Below are 20,304 nucleotides of genomic sequence, written 5' to 3'. Positions count from 1 at the left end.
CTGTTTGAATGCAAAGAAAAATACATTTTCTACTTCACTGTCAAACCATTAGAAGATAATATTTTACAAATAAATTCCAACAGAATCATTCTGCAGATTCCACAATCCCTTAATCAAAATACTGTACTGACAGAACTGAAATTGATCTCTCAAATGGGAAGCGATGAGAGAAATGTGATTTGAATGTTCCTTTCTCAACAAGTTAACAATTGCCTTCAGTCTCCCAAATAGCTTCAATTTCAGAAGTTTGATTAGATACGAGAGGCAATGTCTTCTTGTTGGTGTCTCCTTTGCTTTCACTGCAAAGCTCAGTTCCATCACAAGCACAACGGTTTCCATTATTGAGGACATCTTCAAGAGGATGTGCCTCAAGAGGGCTGCCTCATTAAAGACCCTCATTATCCAGAACATGCCCTCTTTGCATAACTATCATTAGGAAGGAGGCACAGGAGCCTGAAGTCTTGCACTCAACATTTTGAGAATAACTTCTTCCCCTCCACCATTAGAATTCTGAATGGTTTATAACACTAGACTGCTATTCTTCTATTTATTTTATAACTTAATTTTTATGTTTTGTATAGGACTGCTGCACAAAACAACAATTTTCACAACATACATTAGTGATAATAAGCCCGATTTGGATTTTGAGAAAAAGGATAGCGAAGCTCTCAAAATGAAAATAAAAACAACCAATGCATCCAGTATTCACCCTGACCAAACTTTTCCTCATTAATCAAATAAACTAATGTTATTCCAGGAGTTAATGGAACATCACCAGAGTAATTACAAGTCAAACACCTATTCCAGGACAGGAGCTCAATATAGACCTGCACAAAGATACAAAAGAAATGCTGCTTGTAAGAGGCACTCTCCTTTGGATGGCACCACTAACTGATGTCTACTCACGTGGATGAGAAACTAATCTGTTTACACCTGCAATCTGAGAAAAGTTCTTTAAATTAAGCCTCTTCGTCAAGTAAATACCTATTTTCTTATAGCAACAAAAACTAAAAAGTCTTAAAAGCAAAATAATCTTAAAAATACCATATCTTTCCCTTAGTAAAATCACAAACTAAGGGATTACAAACTCTGACATAACAGGAAAGGATTATTATCCAGATTAACCCTTGTAAATTTTAGAATTTAACTATTGCTCATGATAAAACCAATTACTTACCTAATATTTAGAAAAGTTAGCATTTGCAGATTAACAACTGTTTCTGGAATGCACTTAATGCAATTGTGATACAAATGTAATGTCTCCAGTGGTGCGAACAAACAAACCTCTTGTGGAATTTCAATAAATCTGTTCTTTGAGAGATCTGAAAAAAAAAGAATGGTGACTCAGTTATATGCAATTGCATGATTTAGATTATAGGAATAATTAAGACACAGGAGACTGCAGATGTTGGAAATTTGGTTCAATACATATTAAGTAATCTTGAGGGTCAGGTAGCAACTATGGAGGGAACTGAACAGTTGACATTTCATGCCAATGCCCTTTATCAGAGCAAGAAAGGATGGGGACAGAAGCAAGAATCAGAGTGGATGAGGAGCAACAGCTAGTCTGTGATAGGGGGAAACACAGGTGTTTAGGGGAGAGAAGGAGAAATAATATGAGAAGTAAGGAGTTGACAGGTGGGAAAGGTAAATGGCTGAAGGAATCTGATAGGAAAGGACCGTAGAAAATGTAATGTGGGAAGGTGACGGGGAACAAGAGGGAGGAAGATAAAGATGATGGGAATAAATTCAAGCAATTCTGTAGATGCTGGAAATCATGAGCAACACACACGTGCTGGAGGAAATCAACAGGTCAGACAGCAACTATGAGGGGACGTCAAGTGATGACGTAGGACCAAGACGTGGAAATCCAGCTCTCCCATAAAAACCAGTAAAATAATGTTTAAGTGAAGAAAAGTTAGTAAACATTTTTTTTAAATTACTTATAAACTACTCAGGATTGTCTTAAAATATGTCTCCTAAACAGAAGCATAAGAAAACTACTACTTTGAAGACAACACAAGTTGGAAAAGAATCAAGGCCGGCCACCATCAAAGAGCCTCGGGTTCAAGTGCATTTTACCTCCAGCGATACAGAACAGGAAGCTGCGGCAACATCAACCGTCTCCAAAAAAAAGAGCAACAGGAATTGTGCATGCGTGAAGGAAGGGGCATGCGCAAACACGAGCAACCCAAACTACAAATCCCAGCTATGATCGGAACTGAAGGTGAAAGTGAATATGAGGTGGAATCAGATTCTCTGGATAAATCAGACAAAGATGAAGAGACAAATAAAGAAGAGCAACAGGAAGAGGTTGGAAGTGATATTGGAGACATAAAAAAATCTGGTGCAAATAAAGCATGTTAAAAGCATTAAAAGTAATAAAAAATATTAAAAATATGAAGATTATGTTTGATAAAATGATGAAAAGACAGGACAAAATGGACAAGAAAATTCAAAACTTGGAAGAAACAACGGGATACACCATTGATAGAGTGAATAAAATGGAAGATAGATAATATTTCTGCCTGGACATCAGAAAGAAAACGGTTGTTGGAAAAAGTGGATGTACTTGAAAATTTTAGCCTTCGAAATAATATTAAGATTGTTGGACTTAAAAAAGGTATAGAGGGAGAGGATCCAATAATTTTTTTTCAATAATAGATTCCGGAAATTTTGGAAATGGAAGAAGGAACCCAGTTAATTGAAATTGAAAGGGCTCACAGAGCCTTAAGATCAAGGCCTCAAGTTGATTAAAACCCACAATCAATCTTGATAAAATGCTTAAGATATCAAGATAAAGAAAAGATCCTGAAGGCGGCTGCCCAACGTGCCAGAAAGAGAAACGGGCCATTGATGATAGAAGGGAAAATAGTTCCTTGCTATCCTGATATAAGTTATGACCTTTCAAAAAGAAGGAATTTAACCCAGCGAAAAAAGTTTTATGGGAAAAGGGTTATAAATTTATATTGCGCCACCTGGCAACCCTGATAATTTTTTTGGATGACGGAAAAAGAAGAGCTTTTACTGATTATCGGGATGTGGAAGAATTTGCACAAGAACTCCTAAATATTCGCTAACCACAGCCAAAGATTTAAAAGTGAAATGGATTAAAGATGAAGACAGGGACAGTGAATGGAGTTGATGGATGTTTAAGGACAGAATAATATTTAAATATATTCTTAATTATATGATACAGGGGGAGAAAGGTAAAAATTTGAGAAATATTAATCAAGAGTAGTGACATTATTTTTTCTTGTATATACTTTTTTATGTTACGGGGGAGCTGGGGGAACTTCGGATCGATTGCTATGGGATTCACGTGTGTAATCATGGCAATTGCCATGACCTGTACAATGGAGGGGGGTAAAGTTGTGTTTATTTTTATTCACAACAGTAGGGGGGTATTTTGTTATTTTATTTCTTATAATCTATTTTTCTTTAATCTTTCTTTCTTTGCCTGGACAATTGTGGGGGGCGGGAGGGAGAGACACATAGCAACACGGAGAATTTTAAAAAGATTCCCCAAGGTACTACGAAAGTTGAAAAGTTAGGTATTACTATTGTAGTGTTCTCACGCGGGTGTAACGGAACGCCAAACTAAACACCGAGTTAAATCTTTGTCAATGACGACAGGATCACAGTAAGATTAACCATTTACTGTTCACTCTTCCACATTAACGTATGGTGAAAACTGTTGATAAAACAATACAAGATTTGTACAGCATTTGTTTCCTTCTTGATATTACATTTACATCGTAAATACTTGCAAAAGTAAAACTACAACTACATTACATTAAAGTGCAGCAGTCAGAATCTACCTACGCCATTGACTGCTTTAAATACAATTCAACACAAACTATCCGCAACTCTTTAACTAACGAAAACATAAACCTTATCGACCGTTGTTACTTTTAACAGGATCGGCGTTAACATTTTAATTCAACATATCGATTATCTCATGACTTACAGCGTTGCCTTCACTATGTTTCTGGTGCATAGAAAGAAAACTTTGCTGGCGCTTGCGCTGGACTTGTACATGTCGGCCCCCACCTTTCTGTTTCTCCCAAACCGGTATTTTCCCACAAGACGCGGCAAAACCGGATGTGACCTCATCACGTGCCACGATATATCACAGACAACAAATTTACTTTAAACAATCCTAACTTTAACTAGAATGCTAACGAATGAACTACTAAGCAAAAATATTATACAGTAAATAACTGCCATAAAGGCAACACAATATAGACTGGCGTAACCCTGTTAAAAATAATGACTAATTTACTGAATTTTCTGAATATTAATGGGCTTAATAGACCGGTGAAAAGAAAAAGAATTTTAACATACATTAAGAAAATGAAAATAGATATAGTTTTTTTTACAAGAAACACACTTAACAGAGATAGAACATCAGAAATTAAAGAGAGATTGGGTCAGAAGTGTTATTGCAGCTTCATTTAATTCAAAGGCGAGGGGAGTTGCAATTTTGGTTAATAAAACTTTACCAATTAAAATACAAAATGTTTTAATTGATTCTGCGGGGAGATATTTAATTATACATTGTCAAATTTTTTTAGAACTATGGACTCATGAATATTTATGCACCAAATGAAAATAATATAAAATTTATAAAAGAGGGCTTTTTGAATTTGGCTGACGCACATGACAAAATATTAATAAGTGGAGATTTTAATTTTTGTCTAGACCTAGTTTTAGATAGATCAACAAAGGTTGTTACAAAATCAAAAGTAGCAAAATTAACTTTATCATTGATGAAAGATTTAAATTTGATTGTTATATGGAGAAGAATTAATCCAAAAGAAAGAGATTACTCATTTTATTCAAAAAGACATAAAACTTGTTCAAGGATAGATTTTTTCCTATTATCAACGAACATTCAAGACAGTGAAAAATATGGAATATAAAGCAAGAATATTGTCAGATCTTTCCCCTTGACAATGACAATGATGATGGATAAAGAGGAATCGATTTACAGTTGGGAGATTTAATTCAATATTATTAAAACGTCAAGATTTTTGTGATTTCATGAAAAAGCAGATTCCGTTTTCTTAGATACAAATTTACATTCAGTTGATGATAAATTTATAGTATGGGAAGCAATGAAGGCATATTTGAGAGGCCAGATAATTTATACTTCTAAAATTAAGAAGGAATATATGGTAGAAATAGATCAATTGGAAAAAGAGATTACAAATTTAGAAAAAGAATCTCAAAGATATATGACAGAAAAGAAATGAAGACAACTTGTTAACAAGAAGTTACAATATAATACACTTCAGACGTACCTAACAGAAAAAGCAATTATGAGAACTAAACAGAGATATTATGAACTAGGTGAAAGATCACACAAAATTCTTGCTTCGCAGTTAAAAACAGATCAGATTTCCAAAATGATAAATGCAATTAGAACAAGTGTAAATAAAATTACTTATAAACCTTTAGAAATTAATGAAACTTTTAAGAATTTTTATTCTGAATTGTATCAATCAGAATCACAAAATGATAATGTCAAGGTAGAAAGGTTTTTATCACAAATAACTCTTCCAAAATTGAATTTGGAAGAACAGAAGGGATTAGATATGCCTTTTACATAAAGAGAGGTTGAAGAAGCTTCAGGATCACTTCAGAGTAATAAATCCCCAGGAGAGGATGGTTTTCCGCCTGAATTTTATAAAAAGTTTAAAGATTTACTAATTCCTCCTTTTATGGAGTTAATCTACCAAGCAGAAAGAACGCTATTTTAATAATATTGCCAAAAAAATAGAGATCTTTTAAAGCCAACATCTATTTCTTTGTTGAATACCGACTATAAAATAATGGCAAAATTTTTATCTAATAGATTATCTAAATACTTACCAAAATTAGTACATATGGGTCAAACAGGATTTATCAAAAATAGACAATCGGCAGATAATGTAACTCGAATACTTAGCATAATTCATTTGGCACAAAAGAGGGAGGAAATGAGTGTGGCAGTTGCTTTAGATGCAGAAAAAGCACGATAGATTGGAATGGGATTTTTTATTTAAGGTATTGGAAAAATATGGATTAGGAGTATCTTTTATAAAATGGATTAAAACCTTAAATAGTAATCCCAAAGCTAAAGTAGTGACAAATGGCCAAATTTCAACAGTTAACAAGGTAAACTAGTCAAGGTTGTCCATTATCACCTGCTTTATTTGTGTTGGCGATAGAACCATTAGCTGAATTAATTAGAACAGACCCAGATATTATGGGTTTCAGAGTTAACCGGGAGGAATATAAGATTAATTTATTTGCTGACGATGTTTTGCTTTATTTAACAAACCCATTGTATTTGCTGCGTAAATTATCTTCTAGATTGGAAGAATGTGGGAAAATATCAGGCTACAAAATAAATTGGGATAAAAGTGAAATTCTAACCCTTACTAAAGGAGATTATAATCAATGTTGACTAATAACTCAATTTAGATAACTGATAAATGGTATAAAATATTTAGGTATAAGAGTTGATAATGATAAAAAGAATTTATATAAATTAAATTATTTACCATTATTGAAAAAAATTCAAGAAGATCTTAATAAATAGATTATATTACAAATAACATTAGTAGGCAGAGTAAATGCTGTAAAAATGAATATATCCCCTAGATTACAATATTTATTCCAAACACTACCAATACAATTACCGCAGAAGTATTTTCAAGAGTTAAATAAATGTGTGAGGAAGTTCCTTTGGAAAGGCAAGATATCAAGAAAATCGTTGGAAAAATTAACATTGAAATTTGACCTACAACTTCCAAACTTTAAGAATTATTATAAAGCAAATCAACTTAGATTTATTGCATCTTTTTTTGATGAAGATAAACCGGCATGGATTAGAATAGAATTAGATAAATTAGGATAAAATATACCAGAAGATTTTATATATAAGTGGGAATCTAAATGGATACGGGAAAAGAAAGAACCCTCCTATATTAAAGCATTTGATTGATTTATGGGATAAGATAAATGTTGATGATGAGATAAAGAAATCTTTATTAGCAAAGAGACCTTTAATTCAAAATAAACTTATTCCTTTTACAATGGATAACCAACTTTTATACAACTGGTTTCAAAAAGGGATTAGATATATAGGTGATTGTTTTGAAGGAGGTATATTAATGTCATTTGATCAATTAAAGAATAAATACAAAATATCAAACAACACTCTTTTTTGTTATTTCCAATTAAGGGCTTATTTAAGAGATAAATTGGGTCAAACAATGTTATTGCCGAAACCTAATGAAATAGAAACTTTAATTCAAAAAGGAAAAATTTAAAAAATTATTTCTTGTATGTATAGTTTGATTCAAAAACAGGCAATTAAACAAGGAATTCATAAGTCAAGACAAAAATGGGAAAGTGATTTGAATATTAAAATTGAAGAAACAAGTTGGTCAAGACTATGTCTTGACAGTATGACAAATACAACAAATGTCTGGTTAAGATTAGTGCAATATAATTTTTACATCAATTATATATTACACCACAAAAAATAAATAAACCCAAATTTATCTGATCATTGTTTCCGATGTAATCAAGAAATTGGTACTTTTTTACACTTTATTTGGTCTTGTTTTAAAATTCAACCTTTTTGGACAAATTTAAGAGTTTTATTGGAACAAATTATTGGAACACAACTTCCACATAATCCAACATTATTTTTACTAGGTGATATTGAAAGGATAAAACTGAAATCCAAACTGAATAAATATCAGAAAGAATTCATAAAAATTGCATTGGCAGTAACCAAAAAGGGTATTGCAGTTACTTGGAAATCAGATTCATACTTAAGTATAGATCATTGGATGACTGAAATTTTCAGCTGCATTCCACTTGAAAAAATTACTTATAAGGGATAAATATGAAATATTTCTGAAAATTTGGCACCCTTATTTACAAAAGATAGGATTAAATATATAGGTGCTCCAAAGATAGAATTATTGGTTATTTTGGGAAATAAATAAATATATATACTAAAACTATTATGAACTTCGTGGAGCAAGTGGGGATCTTCCGCTATCCAGGCACTCTTTCTTTCTTTCTTTTTTCTACTCTTTTTTTTCCTCTTTCTACAGGGATATGTTAGGGGGGAGGGGGAAGAGTTGATAACTTTTTTTCCCTTTTGTAACTATTTGAAAATTCAATAAAAAAAATTATTAAAAAAAAGACAGTAACTATGAAGAGGAATAAATAGTTGATGTTTTTGACTACCTCCAAGAGGACCATAACCTCATTGTGTTTCGGAGGTTTGCGTATCTCAAAGACCTGAAGAGCTACGTTGGGTTAAGTGAGGTGTTTATGCTTTGGCTCCTGGTAGGGTCACTTTTGCATTCAGATGGAGAAGCAGTCTTCTTTGCTGTTTCCGTTACAGTTTTGTTTTATCAGCCAGGGTTGATGGCCCTGAACTGAAATCCTGAGTTCAAGAGTTCAGATCAAGGCCATCAACCCTGACAGGGAAAACAAAATGGTTATGGAAACAGCAATGGAGAATCCTTCTCCATCTGAGTGTGATGGCATTCCTGAGCGTCTACCCAGGACTTTCATGACCCTCCAAGCAGGGATTCCCAACCTGGGGCCAATGGACCCCTGGGTTAATGGCAGGGGTCCATGGCATAAAAAGGGTTGGGAATTCTTGCATCAAAGGAATGTAGTGAGGGTTGGATAGGAGAAGGAGGTGTGGAAATGGTGCCACAAGGTTAAAGGAAAATGGGATGGGATGAGGCGGAAAACAGCGGAGACACATTATCACAAGTTCTGGAGCAATATATGCAATGTAAGGGACAAGTAGGGTAATCAGAGTGGAAGTGATACAGAATGTGTGATAGGAAATTCATCTTTCCGTGTAGCATAATTTTGATTATGGGCAATAAACACAGCAATACTGAAAATAATGCAAATAATTAGCATTTCAGCTGGATAGTGTATTTTGGGGATGAGAAGGGAGGGACATGTGTTGCACCTTCTGCAACAGCGCAAGCGAGAACCATAAAATCTGATATGGGTATGGCTGCAAAAGTGCTGATATGATTATGTTGAGTACAAAAGTGCTGCTATGCTTGGTCCATTTAAACTTTGAACAATGGAGAAAAGCAAGGTAGTTAATAACAGAACTTCACAGATTAAAATAAAAAAATAAAAGTGAGCACATATTAGAAACTTCTGGAGCAATGCAAGGGATAAGTATGGAAACCAGAATGAGTGTGATACAGCATATGTGAACAGGATGTTCTGCAAAATCTACAGTACCACAACTTCAGGTTGATAATACAAAAGAGAAGAGACTGTTTGCAGAAAATTCAGATGGGAAGTAAAAAAGGAAATAAAAAGTATGGTCAAAAATAGAACATAATTTTTTGATATATGAATAGCAAATAGATGATAAAAGGAGAGACCAGGCAAGTCAGAGATCAAAATGCTCCATTCATGCAGATGGCATGGGCTTGGTACTAAATGTGAACTTGCATGAAAATAGATACCAAGAGGACCTTTGAAGACATAATTGAGAACTGTAGAATAGTGATCAAGCTTAAGCATCAACTCTCTCTGTGGACACCTTTTTTTAAATTTTGGATTACCAGTACCTGCAGCATTTGCTTTACGAATAGTAGATTTCATGAACAAGAGAAAATCTGTAGATACTGGAAATCCAAGCAACACACACAAAATTCTGGAGGAACACAGTTAAAAGACTTAAATGTACTTAAAAAAAAAGTTTGCATTGGATTCATCCCAGATTGTTCGGCATGGAAAGAGCAGCAGTGGCAAAAATCATTGAAATATGTGGGGACAGGCCTTCCATAAATAATGGCCTGGGTCTGGTTCTGTTTTTATAGACACCTGTAAATCGACTTCTTCCGCAAGTCACAAAAATCCCTTGATTTATTAACTACAGCTCCACTATATTATAATAAATGGCATTAAAGTACACAAGATTCTTAAGAAAGAAAAACTATAAGTGGAGAGGAAATTAGTTCTGTCAGTCAAAGGAACAAATCCATGTGTATTTGCATTTAATAACATTAAGGAAGCTTATTCATTTGTACAATGTCTCCATAATTCAGGCATTTGCATCCCAGGAACAGAGATTGCACTCACGTTCTGGGAAAATGTGAATGTTATACACCCCACAGAGAAAAAAGTGTGGAAACTACAGTGTGGAAAAATTTTATAAAATGACAAAAGTAACAATATTGGACAAGTATTAAAGGCCAACATGGATTCAAACGCAAAGTTGATTAATTGAAATTGAAATTTACGTATTTGATGGTGTAACCAGCTTTGGGGTTGTGGCGGGGTGTTGTTGTGCACTTGTAGTTTCATCTGCTAAATAGGCTTTATTTTAAAACGACTGGATAAAACCAATGACAGGAGCAAAGAAAAAGGGTACAGAAAATTTGTTAAATGTCAGGAAATAAATATTTGTTTTAAGATCCAATGGGAAGTGCACAACCCTCAGACATTGTCTGTAGCAAAGGCAGCCCGTGCAAAGATATCTGCATCACCTGCAGCCACTGGTGAAGTTTCTGGAAGGAGGCAAATATTGTGTCATTATTTAAGAAAGACATCAAAATCAAGCCAGTGAACTGCAATCTTTTGTCCTGAGAAAGGAACTTGGCCCGAAACATAGACTATACTCTTTGCAATAGATGCTACCTGGCATGCCAAGTTCCTCCAGTATTTTGTGTGTATTACAAACTATGGAGCTTGTTACTGGAGAGATTCTGATGGACGGGATCTATTAGCAGCTCGACGTACAAGCTCCAAGTAAGGACTGTCAGCATAGCTTTGTAGGTTAGTGACTCACAAATCTGTTAGTTATTTGAAGAGACATCCAAGAACAATGTTGAGGGCAGGGCAGTGGATGTTTTCTATATCAACGTCAGCAAGGCATTTGACAAGGTCCTACATGAAAGGCTGGAGCTCATAACTTCCAGAAAGAGCTAGCTATGCAAATGCATAATTGGCAACACAAGTGAATCTTCAGATGCTGGAAATAAATAAAAACACAAAATGCTGGCAGAACTCAGCAATCCAGACAGCTTCTATGGGAGGAGGTAGTGACGACGTTTCGGGCCGAAACCCTTCATCAGGAGTGAAGTAACATGGGATGGTCCAGGGGGATAAGAAGTGGGGGGAGGGATAAAGTAGAGAGTTGGGAGGTGATACGCTGGAGGGAAATGGGCTAGGGGAAAGGTGGAGAATTATGGGAAATAAAAGAGAAAGAAAGGTATGGCTGGGGGGAGAGATTATAGTGAGGGGAGAAAAACAGAAAGAAAGAGAACCAGACTAAAATAATAGATAGGGATGGGGGTAAGGGTGGGGGATAGGGGTATCAACGGAGGTCAGTGAGTTGGATGTTCATGCCGGCAGGAAGGAGGCTACCTAGGCGGGAGATAAGGTATTGCTCCATCGACCTGCGTGTGGCTTCATCTTGACGGTAGAGGAGGCCATGGACAGACATGTCAGAATGGGAGTGGTCTGTGGAATTGAAGTGTGTGGCCACGGGGAGATCCCGCCACTGCTGGAGGACCAAGCGCCGGTGTTCAGCAAAACGGTCTCCCAGTCTGCGGCGGTCTCCCCAATGTATAAATGGCCACATCGGGAGCACCGGATACAGTATATCACCCCAGTTGACTCACAGGTGAAGTGGTGCCTCACCTAAAAGGTCTGTCGGGGGCCTGGGATGGTGGTGAGGGAAGAAGTGTGGGGGCAAGGGTAGCACTTCTTCCATTTTCAGTGATGAGTGTCCGGAGGGAGGTCTGTGGGGAGGAATGTGGGGGGCTGAATGGACAAGAGAGTCGCATAGGGAGAGATCCCTTTGGAAAGCCAAGAGTTGGGGGGAGGGGAAGATGTGGTTGCTGGTGGGATCACGTGTAGGAGGTGGCGGAAGTTACAGACGATTGTGCGTTGATCTGTAGGCTGGTAGGGTGATAGGTGAGGACCAGGGGAACTCTATCCCTGGTGGGCTGGCAGGGGGACGGGGTGAGGGCAGAGGTGTGTGAAATACGGGAGACGCGATGGAGGGCAGAGTTGATAGTGGACGAAGGGAAGCCCCTTTCTTTAAAAAAGGAAGACATCTCCTTTGTCCTAGAATGAAAGGCCTCATCCTGAGAGCAGATGCGGTGGAGGCGGAGGAATTGAGAGAAAGGTATAGCATTTTTGCAGGAGACAGGGTGGGAGGAGGAATAGTCTAGGTAGCTGTGGGAGTTAGGAGGTTTGTAGTAGACGTGGTGGATAGGGTGTCTCCAGAGATAGAAACAGAAAGATCTAGAAAGGGGAGGGAGGTGTTGGAAATAGACCAGGTGAATTTGAGGGCGGGGTGAAAGTTGGGGGCGAAGTTAATGAAGTTGCCGAGCTCAGCATGCGTGCAGGAAGCAGCACCGATGCAATCGTCGATATAATGCAAGAAAAGAGGAGGACAGATAAGATAAGGCCACACACAGGTCGATGGAGCAATGCCTTATCTCCCGCTTAGGTAGCCTCCTTACTGCTGGCATGAACATCTAACTCACTGACCTCCGTTGATACCCCTGCCCCCCACCCTTACCCCCATCCCTATCTATTATTTTAGTCTGGTTCTCTTTCTCTCTGTTTTTCTCCCCTCACTATAATCTCTCCCCCCAGCCATACCTTTCTTTCTCTTTTATTTCCCATAATTCTCCACCTTCCCCCAGCCCATTTCCCTCCAGCCTATCACCTCTCAGCTCTCTACTTTATCCCCCCTCCCACTTCTTATCCCTCCTCGACCATCCCATGTAACTTCATTCCTGATGAAGGGTTTCGGCCTGAAACTTCATTATTACCTCCTCCCATAGATGCTGTCTGGCCTGCTGAGTTCTGCCAGCATTTTGTGTTTTTTTAGATGCATAATTGGCTTGTTTGGCAAGAGTATTCTTTGGATTGGAGGCCCGTGGCTAGAAGTGTGATACAGGGATCTGTGCTGGGCCCACCATCGTTCATCATTTATCTAAATTATTGAGTTCAGTAGGTACAAGGTATAATAAGTTTGCAGGTGATACTAAAATGAATGGTATTGTAAGCAATGAAGGTTATCAATATTACAGGGGAACCTTGATCACCTAGGTAAGTAGGCTGAAGAATGACAACTGGCAGAAGACAATAAGATATTAGAGCAGAATCAGGCCATTTGGCCCATGAGTCTGCTCCGCCACTTCATCATTGATGATCCATTTTCCTCAACACCAATCTCCTGCATTCTCCCAGTAACCCTTCATGCCCTGACTAATCAAGAATCTATCACTTCTGCCTTAAATATGTCCAATGACTTAGCCTCCACAGTCGCCAGCGACAACAAATTTCACCCGGTCACCACTCTGGCTAAAGAAATTTCTCATCTTCATTCTATATGGAAAATCTGGCTAAGTTATGCCACAGCAACAACTTCTCACTCAACGTCAGCAAGAACAAAGAGCTGACTATTGACCATTGGAGGAGGAAAATGGAGGATAATAAGCTAGTCCTCATCAGGGGATCAGAAGTGGAGAGTCACAGTGCTTTAAATTCCTCAGTGTTATCATCTCAAACTAATTGTCCTGGGTCCACCATGTAAGTACCATTACAAAGAAAGCACAGCAGCATCTCTACTTTTTAGAAGTTTGTGTAGGTTTGGCATGTCATCGAAACCTCTGGCAAACTTCGAAAGATGAGCAGTGGAGAGTATAGTGACCAGTCACATCACACCCTAGTATGGAAACGCTGATGCCCTTGTATAGAAAATCCTACAAAAGTAGTGAATATAGGCCACTCATCATGGATAACGCCTTCCCCACCATTGAGCACATCAACACAATGTGAAGTCACAGGTAAACCATCCATCATCAAGGACTTCCACCACCCAAGCCATGCTCTCTTTTTGCTGCTACCATCAGGAAAGAGGTACAGGAGCCTCCGAACCCACACCATCATGTTCATGAACAATTATTACTACTCAACTTTCAGGCTCTTCACTCACCCAAACTCCAAACTGTTCCCAAAAATGATTCACTTTCCAGGATTCTTCATCTCATGTTCTTAATATTGTCTGCTTGTTTGTTTTGTTTTTGTATTTGCATAGTTTGTCTTTTATACATGGGCTGTTTGTCCATCTTGTGTGGTCTTTCATTGATTCTAGTGTGTTTCTTTACATTTACTGTGAATTTTCACAAGAAAATTAATCTCAGGATTGTATATGATGACACAGTATATATTTTGATAATAAATTCACTTTGAACTTTTGAAGTTTATTTATACCTTTCCTATATGCAGGTGACCAGAACTATACACAATACTCCAAATTAGGCCTCACAAACATCTTATACAACTTTAACATAATATCCCAACTCCTGTACACAATACTTTGATTTATGAAGTCCAATGTGCCAAAAGCTTTGTTTAAGATCCTATCATGTTACTTTAAGACCCTGTGATATCACTGTCAAGGAATTATGGATCTGTATTTCCCAGATTCCTCTGTTCTACTACAATCCTCAGTGCCCTACCATTAACTGTGCAAGACCTATCCTGGTTTATCCTCTCAAATTGCAAAATTTCACACTTGCCTGCATTAAATTACAGCTGTCATTTTTCAGCCCATTTTTCCAGCTGATCCAGATCCCACTGTAAGCTTTGATAGTCTTCCTTGTTGCCCACTAAGCCGCTAATCTTGGTTCATATATTTTTGTTGATCCAGCTTATAACATCATCCAGATCCTTGATATAGATGACAAACAACAACAGACAACACAAATCCTGCAGTATACCACTAGTTATAGGCCTCCCATGAAAACAATGCCAAATCCAATTTAATAACACATCCTAAATGGCAAGCTACTGAACCTCTGGCCACATCCCATTCAGAACTTCAAAGGTCTTGAAACCCATGCAGATAACATCTCTTTCCTTTCTTTCATCAGCTTTCCAGGTAAAGTCCTCAAAAAACTCTACAACATTGGTTAGACATGACCTAGCACACACAAGCCATGTTGACTATCCCTAATCAGTCCCTTTTGTTGGATTAGCTTGTATAACTGTTATTGGCTTTTAAGTTTAACTTGTGCTTGCATTTTCATATAATCACCTATGTATCTGCAATTGTTCAGTGTGTTTCCTAGTGGTTACAGCTTTGTATTATTCTGGAAGCTTGTTGGGTATTGTACTATTTGAATATGGGCTGATTGGTGAACACTTATCTACAAGGTTTGAATGGAACGTCTGTTATTGATGGAAATTCAGTGGAATTAGCAAACTGGTACAAGAGCAGAGCACATAGGCTCTTGCTCTTTCCTTTGTTCTTTTCCCACCATCACCTTCTCTCACTTTTTGGCACTGTTCTCGCTACTCTCCTTTGAACCTTATTACACAATGCTATTTGGGGAAAAAAGCAGACCAACACTGAAGTTAACATTGCGCTCAATTTAAATTTGTAGAAGCTGGTGGAGTAGCTAAGGAATCTTCAGAGATCGATTGCAATCCCACAGAATTCAGATTATTGTCCTAAAATTTCGACTGCAATTCTGTAAGATTTCAATTGTAATCCTACAAAGTTTTGACTGCAGTCTGACAAAATACCAATTGCAATTCCACAAAGACTGACACAATCCAATAAAATTACAACTGCAATCCTACAACAATATCCTGATTGCAATCCAATATTTCTATCACAGTCCAGCTGATAAAAAGTATGTACAAATTAAATGCTACACAAGACTGAATTAAGACAATGACCAAAGTCGTGAAACCTACCACAGAATCTCCAGTCACGTGTGACCAGATCACTGAGAGTTTGAGCGCTTACCTCAGTAAAACATTTCTGTTTGATAAAATTAATGAAAAAGAAATTAAGATGAAATGTATCAATGTAGAGTCTATTAAGAATGCATGTGATAAGGTACACAGAATGCCTGAAGAAAAGAAAAAAAAATAGAATATGTTGAAGATATGAACACATGGTCAATTTGACTGTGTAAGTAAAAAAAGTTAATGGACAAGAACTTAATTGAGAAAGGAAAAAAAACTTGTGATAAACTACAAAAAAGAGTATACCAGAGACGTTAAAAAGTTAAGAGCAAATCTTTGCATCGACTAAACCAGTGGGAAAAAAACAACTCGATAAGTGTAATCAAATTGAAGTGCATAGTACAGAGATTTGAAACAAAATGAAGCAGTATGAGAAAGCTACTCAGGAACCTCAAATGGGCGACCCTGCCAGTGATGCTTCTTCTTAGTAAACATCCACATATTGGACAGTCCTCTGAAGTAGCAACACCCTCCTAATTTTGAGGAATTACAACATGGACATGACCCGAACTCTACAGTGGCCTCTAGTGTCTTAGCTATGTCATGGTTTGCTCCAATAAAGACCAAGTGAAGACTGAAGATGGAACCTATGAACGAAGACAGATGTTTTTCCGTCTACCACTTGAACCAGAAAAGGTTACCAAGTGATCTAAAGAAGTTCCACATCCTAAATAAGGAAGTTTAAAAACCTGGGCTGAGCTTCAACATATTAAGAACATATACAAGCTGCACCCGTACAAGTTTGTATGTTCACTCCATGATTATGTGGGTTTCCTCAGGGTGCTCCTGTTTTCTTCCACAGTCCAAAGGCATACCAGTTGGTAGATGAATTAGTCATTGTAAATTGTTCTGTAGTTAGGCTAAGGTTAAATCAGGGCTTGCTAGGAGGCAAGCTCAGAGGACCGGAAAACCCTATTCCGTATTGTATCGCAATATATTAAAAAATGATGGCATCCACATTTTGACTACCTTGTCTTCTCAGCAAATCAGACAGTCAAATCATAGAGTTGATGACAACATGGATGATGATAAACAAAATATACAAGATGACTGGAATGCTGTTACAAGGTGGTTGGAAGAACAGGCCCCAATACAGACTAACTGTGGATAGTGGTTGATTGCAAGCGAAAGATGTTTCTGAATATGCAGAACAGTATAGGATAGCGTGGTTCAGTTTTTTTTTAGCGTGTCACACCTGACAGTCAGCCATTCTTGTCTGGCGTGTGGAGTCAAGGTTGGTCTCCTTTCGGATTAACTAGGTCACGGTATGAACATCCCTGACTTGATCCTTTGTTTTTTTTATGAGGCCAAATGGCTAGCTCGACACTCAACCCAGCATGATGGAAAGTGTACTCGGTGGTGGCCCGACTTGGATTCTAACTCAGAAGCCTTCGCTCCGGAGTCTGGCGCTAATGCCATTGTGCCACCAGCCAGAGAAATGACATCTCATGAATAAATGGTTCAGTTATTCAGGAGATAAAGGAATAAGTGAAGATAGGGGACTCTACATATGGTCACCTGAGGTCAACTGTTATGGATGGCTTGAAACCAGATGTTGTTGACCAAACTGAATTGGAGTAAACTTGGTGTTACATATAATGAGCAAGTGAAAGCCACAAAAAAGTGGAATTAGATATGAAAATCTGAATAAGATCACTGCAGGTGTGTCAGTTGCCTGTCCAACAACAGGAATTGGCCATGGGCCACAGAACACAGAAATCTACAGAACATTACAGGCCTTCGGTGCACAATGTTGTGCTGACCATACAATCTACTCTAGAAACTGCCGCAAATTTCACCAGCGCATAGCCCTCTATTTTTCTAAGCTTCATGCATCTATCTAAGAGGATCTTAAAATACCTTGCTTGCTAGAACAGCCACAGATGCTGCAAGTGAGTCAACAGCCAACATCTATTAACCAACAGAAACTGGACAAGAATTACATGTATCATAGCAATCTGAGTTTGAGCCAGACTCCAAAGCCGATCCCCTAGAGTAAAATGTCACTTTGAAAGGACACTGGGGTAGATGTTGTTGGTATAAGAAACAAGCTGGACAACAAAAATAAACTCAAAAGCAAATTCAATCCTCTGCCTCACAAAAGTCTGAATATACTAATTTGATGACACGATTTCAACAAGCAATGTTGGACGTAATGGATGTATTGTCGCATTCAAAAAGCAACTAAGCTCTTTCCTACAGCCCTTGCTTGCCTTGATAGAGCATAAACTAGACAGCTTGTTATGTTCACTTACTGATTAGAAATGAATGTGCTGAATTCCTGTTAGACTATGATGACCCATGACTCTACAAGAATAACATGCCATGATGCAAATTATTACAAAGAATCCCCTCTGCTGAGCCCAGATCTGATTCTGTACACTGATTAATCAACCACTGAGAGAGCAATCTGAATGGCTGGATGGGCCATTTTCTGAAACTTAAGTGCTGGCATCAGGAAGCATGGATGCTGGTACCTCTGCAATAGGAAAAACAGAAAACTCTATGATTGAAGCCCGTAGGGCAGCAGAAGGAAGATCAACTAATATCTACACCCTATCCTCGTTATATGTGTCTTCAGACTATGCGGATTCATAGTTATGCGAGGAAACTATTTCTACCAATGTTACCTTATATGCATCCAAAACTCAGTTATGCGAGGAGTCCCGCTTTCCCGCCAATACAAGTCAGGTGTGCGCGCCTCACAGTCTCATTCCCACCAGTCTTGCATTGGTTTTGGCAAGGTGTTGATGTGCGATCTTGCGCTCTAAAACTTTTGTTGGTTTTACCTACGGTGCAGTGATTTTGTGCTTGAAATATTTAACTATGCCTCCTAAGCATCCGATGTCATGTCCTGGGCCGAGCGTCAGAGAACCACTTTAACTCTTGAAAAAAAGTTGGACATTATAAACAGCGCGGCATCAGCTGAAGGTAACACAGCTCTGGGACGCAACTACCGGGAACAGAATCTTGCCTTTAAAGTTCTTTTGTTGCTTAACAATGCACCAGCCCATCCTACACATTTGGACAGCATTCATCCTAACATAACAATGTGTTTCTTGCCGCATAACACAACATCGCTGTTTCAACCACTCGACTAAGGTGTGATCCACATTCAAGGTGTATTTGTTTTTACAGCGAGGTATCTGTCAGATGCTGCAAGCAACAGATGATTTTGAGGGAATGGTGGAAGTTGGAACACTTGGCACAAATGGCGATGGACATGGACCCAAGTTTAGAACGGAGTCAGCATTTCAGTCGTTCCCTGCCATCAACCCTTCCTCCTTACAAGCAAATTTATGCTGAAAAACAAAATGCTGCCAAACAAGCAACCCTCAGCACTTTTTCAAACCAGTGTCATGTCCTGCTGCCGGGAGTTCTAAGAGTGCTGTGAGTCTTCTTTCACCCCTTGCTGTGCTTGATTTGATCCTTACACCGCAACACCCACTCATCTCCTGGAGCGAACACACCTGCCACTGTTGGTGAGTACTGTACACCCTTGTATGTTAACTTCCTATGATTTATTACGTTGAATATTACCTTAAATTGCTGAAATATAAAACAAATGTGCCTTGTGGTACAGCTTTTGTGTCGTATTGGTATGAAAATATGAATAAATTACAGACAAAGCATATTTAGGAAGCCCTCTGGAATGCATCCCTATTTTCTCTATTTAAATAATTATTCACATTATACATCGACTGCAAGGAACGTATCCCCGCATATAACGAGGTTAGGGTGTACACTGATTCTCGATATGCTTTTGGAGTTGTTTAGCATTTTGAAAACTTAGAGATGAAAAATTCTTACGGATGTAGGAACCCCAATCAAAAATGGACAACTAATGCAAGAGTGTAATGCAATTGCAGTCAAAAGTGGCTATATTAAAATGTAGAAGTCACTCCAAAATGACTACAAATTGAAAGCCATGGAAATGCATTTGTAGATGAAATCACAGAAAAAAAAGCAGCACAGGAAGAGTGTAAAAAAATAAAAATAGTAAAATTAGTAAAAGAGGTCAAAGAGTTAAAAACAGCACTGAGAACACACCATATGCAATGAACTTGACAAATAAAGTTATGGAAATGAAACTGAAATCCATATCAAGGGAAATACACATCACAATCGAGAGATAACAGCGCAATGCTCTAACCAGAAAAGTGGCTCTGGATGGAGAATGGTGGGAAGTTAAACATCAAGCACCAGTCACAGTCTACAAGCTCCATCTACATTGTTTCCTTATACAGCAAAGCAGATACACTCCCTGAGACACATTGAGGTAGAAAAGGCATTAAACAGATTCTCCCAGTGATGGTGGAATCCAAAGTTCAGAATGCAAGCTTGACAAATGTTTGAAAGATGCAGAAAACAAATCCTGGAGCAGCAGGAAAGCTACCACAATTACGTGCCACTGCTCCACTTGGTCTGTTTGTACACTAAGAAGTGGACTGCATTACTTTGACA

At 37.9% G+C, this 20,304-nt stretch overlaps 1 protein-coding gene across 3 annotated transcripts in view; it reads right to left on the bottom strand.

The window, feature by feature from the left end:
• Positions 1–20,304, bottom strand: part of lrch2 (leucine-rich repeats and calponin homology (CH) domain containing 2) — a 180,439-nt gene that overhangs the window by 102,259 nt on the left and 57,876 nt on the right. For all 3 annotated transcript variants that reach the window (XM_059977329.1, XM_059977330.1, XM_059977331.1), the window contains exon 2: positions 1,178–1,322. In XM_059977329.1, coding sequence (XP_059833312.1) covers positions 1,178–1,322 — 145 coding nt within the window. The remainder of the gene's footprint in view (positions 1–1,177; positions 1,323–20,304) is intronic.

The sequence above is a fragment of the Hypanus sabinus genome, chromosome 8 (assembly GCF_030144855.1).
Source record: "Hypanus sabinus isolate sHypSab1 chromosome 8, sHypSab1.hap1, whole genome shotgun sequence".
NCBI classification, from domain to species: domain Eukaryota; kingdom Metazoa; phylum Chordata; class Chondrichthyes; order Myliobatiformes; family Dasyatidae; genus Hypanus; species Hypanus sabinus.
The sequence above is the reverse complement of the archived record's forward strand: the minus strand, read 5'-3'. Positions and strand labels throughout refer to the sequence as shown.